The sequence below is a fragment of the Mastomys coucha genome, unplaced genomic scaffold, assembly GCF_008632895.1.
Source record: "Mastomys coucha isolate ucsf_1 unplaced genomic scaffold, UCSF_Mcou_1 pScaffold21, whole genome shotgun sequence".
Classification (NCBI taxonomy): Eukaryota; Metazoa; Chordata; class Mammalia; order Rodentia; family Muridae; genus Mastomys; species Mastomys coucha.
This window is the reverse complement of record NW_022196904.1, coordinates 25,314,353-25,317,857: the sequence shown is the minus strand read 5'-3', so window position 1 is coordinate 25,317,857 and position 3,505 is coordinate 25,314,353. Positions and strand designations below refer to the sequence as shown.

The 3,505-nt window shown below is 46.8% G+C and overlaps 1 protein-coding gene across 2 annotated transcripts in view; it reads left to right on the top strand.

Moving 5' to 3' along the window:
- The window catches only part of Pdcd2l (programmed cell death 2 like), a 12,788-nt gene continuing 9,283 nt past the window's right edge, over positions 1–3,505 (top strand). For both annotated transcript variants that reach the window (XM_031386166.1, XM_031386167.1), the window contains exons 1-3: positions 1–127; positions 241–407; positions 544–604. In XM_031386166.1, coding sequence (XP_031242026.1) covers positions 20–127; positions 241–407; positions 544–604 — 336 coding nt within the window. In that variant the 5' untranslated portion in view covers positions 1–19. The remainder of the gene's footprint in view (positions 128–240; positions 408–543; positions 605–3,505) is intronic.

Genomic DNA, 3,505 nt, shown 5'->3' with positions numbered 1-3,505 from the left:
ACGTGGGAGCCCAGTAGTTATGGCGGCCGTCCGGAAACCCGTACTGCTGGGACTTCGAGATGCGGCGGTGAAGGGCTGTCCCAAGGGGCCCGCCGCCTGGACCGCTAGCAAGCTGGGTGGCGTCCCGGTGAGTGCGGCTGCGAAGCCTTGGTGGAGGCCGTAGCGGGGCCGTGGGGAGGGTGTCTCTCGGGAGGGAGCAGAGTGAGTCTCCGGGGTCTGAGCAGCTGCCCTGCTCCTCAGGACTCCCTGCCGGCTGTTACCACGCCGAGGCCGCGGTGTGACCGCTGCGCACAGCCCCTCACGCTCATCGTGCAGGTGTACTGCCCACTAGAAGGCTCCCCGTTCCATCGGCTTCTGTACGTGTTCGCCTGTGCCCGTCCTGGCTGCGGCGACAGCCAGACGCGCAGGTAGGCAGGGAAGTCCTGTGGTGGAGGCTCGTCCCAGGAGGGGCCGGGCCGGGCCGGGCTGGGGGACTCCCAGGAGGGGGCGGGCGGGGCTGGACGATCGGGGTAGAACCCTCACGGCTTCTGTCTTGCCTCTAAGCTGGAAGGTGTTCCGCTCCCAGTGCCTGCAAGTGCCAGAGAAAGAGACTCGGAACGCGCAGGTAAAGCGATTCTGATTGGCACACTATGTTTTTCTATAACTTGAGGATCTTTCCAGCAACTCCTTAAAGACAACCCGCTGTCGGTCTGTTTTTGAGACACAGACCTCTCTAAGCCCAAGCTAGCCTTTAACTCTCAGAAATTCGTTGCCTTAAATCTCCCCTAGTCCTGTGATTGCCGCTATGAACCACCATGTCCTATTTAAGACGGTTAAAAAGATTTATTTATTTACTGTATGTATGATGTTCTATCTGTATGTACACCTGCATGCCAGAGGAGGACACCAGATATATGGTTGTGAACCACCATGAGGTTGTTGGGAATTGAATTCAGGACCTCTTGAAGAGTGAACAGTGCTCTTAACCAGCGAGCCATCTCTTAAGGCACCCCCCTTTTTTTTTTTCCAAAGATTTATTTATTATGAGTACATTGTCTTCAGACACACCAGAAGAGGGCATCAGGTCCCATTACAGCTGGTCGTGAGCCACCATGTGGTTACTGGGAATTGAACTCAGGACCTCTGGAAGAACAATCAATGGCTCTTAATCCCTGAGCCATTTCTCCAATCCATCTCAATCAAGCTCCTTAAGACAGTTTTTAAAAAGATTTCTTCTGGAGGCGGGAGAGATGGTTTGGCACCTTAGATCACTTGTTGCTCTTTCAGAGGACTCAGGATTGAATTTCAGCACTCAAGTGACAGTTCAAAATTACCTGTAACTCCAGTTCCAGGAGTTACAATGCTTTCTTCTGGCCTTGCTGGTACCAAGCACACAGTGGTGCACAGATACACATGCAGGAAAATCACCCATACACGTAAAATAAAAGTAAATGTAGGCCAAGTAGTGGTAGCTCATGTCTTTCTTTAATCCCAGAACTTGGGAGGCAGAGGCAGGTGGATTTCTAAGTTTGAGGCCAGCCTGGTCTATAGAGCGAAGTGAGTTCCAGGACAGCTAAGGCTGTCTGGAAAAAGAATTGTTTGTGTGTATGCCTCACACGTGTGTATCAGATCCTTTGAACTGGAGGTACAGGTATTTTGTGTTAAGCCATCTCCATGCCCCTAATACAAAACTTTTTTTTTTTTTAGAAGATTTATTTTATGTATGTGAGTACATTGTCACTGTCTTCAGACACACCAGAAGAGGGCATCAGATCTCATTACAGATGGTTGTGAGCCACTATATAGTTGCTGGGAATTGAACTCAGGACCTCTGGCAGAGGAGTCAGTGCTCTTAACTGCTGAGCCATCTCTTCATCCCCAATAAACCTGGTTCTTTTTTTTTTTTTTTTTTTTTTTTTTTTGGTTTTTTGAGACAGGGTTTCTCTGTATAGCCAGCCCCTGGCTGTCCTGGAGCTCATTTTGTAGACCAGGCTGGCCTTGAACTCAGAAATCTGCCTGCCTCTGCCTCCCAAGTGCTGGGATTAAAGGCGTGTGCCACCACTGCCCGGCTTAAACCTGGTTCTTTAATGTACAGTGGGATGAATTTTAGTCTTTCAGAATCAAATGCTATTCCCTCACAGTTTTGTGACTTTTTCTTAAGATTTTACTTTCATTTAAATGTATATGTGTGCATTTATGTGACCATCAGTGCAGGTGTCTGTGGAGACAGTGGATCTCCTGAGCCGCCTGATGTGGTTGCTGGGAATTGAACCCTGGACCTCTGGAAGAGTAGCCAGTGCTCTTAATCAAGCCATCTCTCCAGCTTTTGTGACTTTCTTTCAGTTTATACTTGAGACATGTAGTTTACTTATTTTCTCATTTGAATAAATATAGGGAAGTGCATATATATATTCATGTATGTGCATGGCACACATGGTTGTTTGAAGTAGAAAAATATTTGACTTTTTTTTTTGAGCTAAGAAATTGAAATCTTTACTAGCTAAATTGATAGCCTCAGGGAAAAGTCCAGCAAGGACTTCTGGAAGCACATCTCAGAACTGGCCCATCTGCCAGGCCTACAGTCAGGATACTTAGGTGTGGTTTGATGAATGAATACTACTCTTGTCAGGGAGCCTGGCATGCTGTCTTTATCTACCTGTATATTTCTCTCTCTCTCTCTCTTTTTCTCTCTCTCTCTTTTTCTCTTTCTCTCTCTCTCTGGATAGTGTAGAGACAAGGTCTGAATCCATACCTCAGGGAAGTCTGGAAATCCATGTCACCCAGGCTGACATCAAACTCATGGCCATCATCCTGCCTCAGCTTCTCCAGGGTTGATATAAGCTACCCTGTCCAGCCTGCTTCATGGAATTGCTCTCCATTACACTCTTGTCTCTTAGGTGGACCTGAGAAGTTAACCCCTGAATACAACTAATCTTAACAGCCCAGCTGCTAAGGAGTCTGGGAAATGTAGTCCTTTCCTTTTTTAGTCTCTATAATACATGAAGCACAACAGAAAGATTGTGGGATAGGTGAAGACACCTGGACCTAAATGTGCTATTTTGCCCTGGAAAAGAAAAGACAGTGTTAAGTCACCTCTTCTTTTTTTTTTTTTTGTTTTTGTTTTGTTTGTTTTTTTGTTTGTTTGTTTGTTTGTTTTGTTTTTCAAGACAGGGTTTCTCTGTTTAGCCCTGGAACTCACTCTGTAGACTAGGCTGGCCTTGAACTCAGAAATCCGCCTGCCTCCCTCTCAAGTGCTGGGTTTAAAGGCGTGTGCCACCACTGCCCGGCTTTAAGTCACCTCTTGCACGGTTGGAGTTTTGTTCGGTTTTGGAATTATTTCACTTTACATGTATTAGTGCTTACCTAAATGAATATATGTCCACCACATGCACAGCTGGGTCCATTTGGAGGTCAGAAGGTGGCAGTGGTTCCTCTGAAACTGGAGTTATAGATGGTTGTGAGTTGCCTGAACCTGGGTCTGCTTAGACCTCTTAAGAACTCTTAAGAACAAGTGCTATTTTTTTTT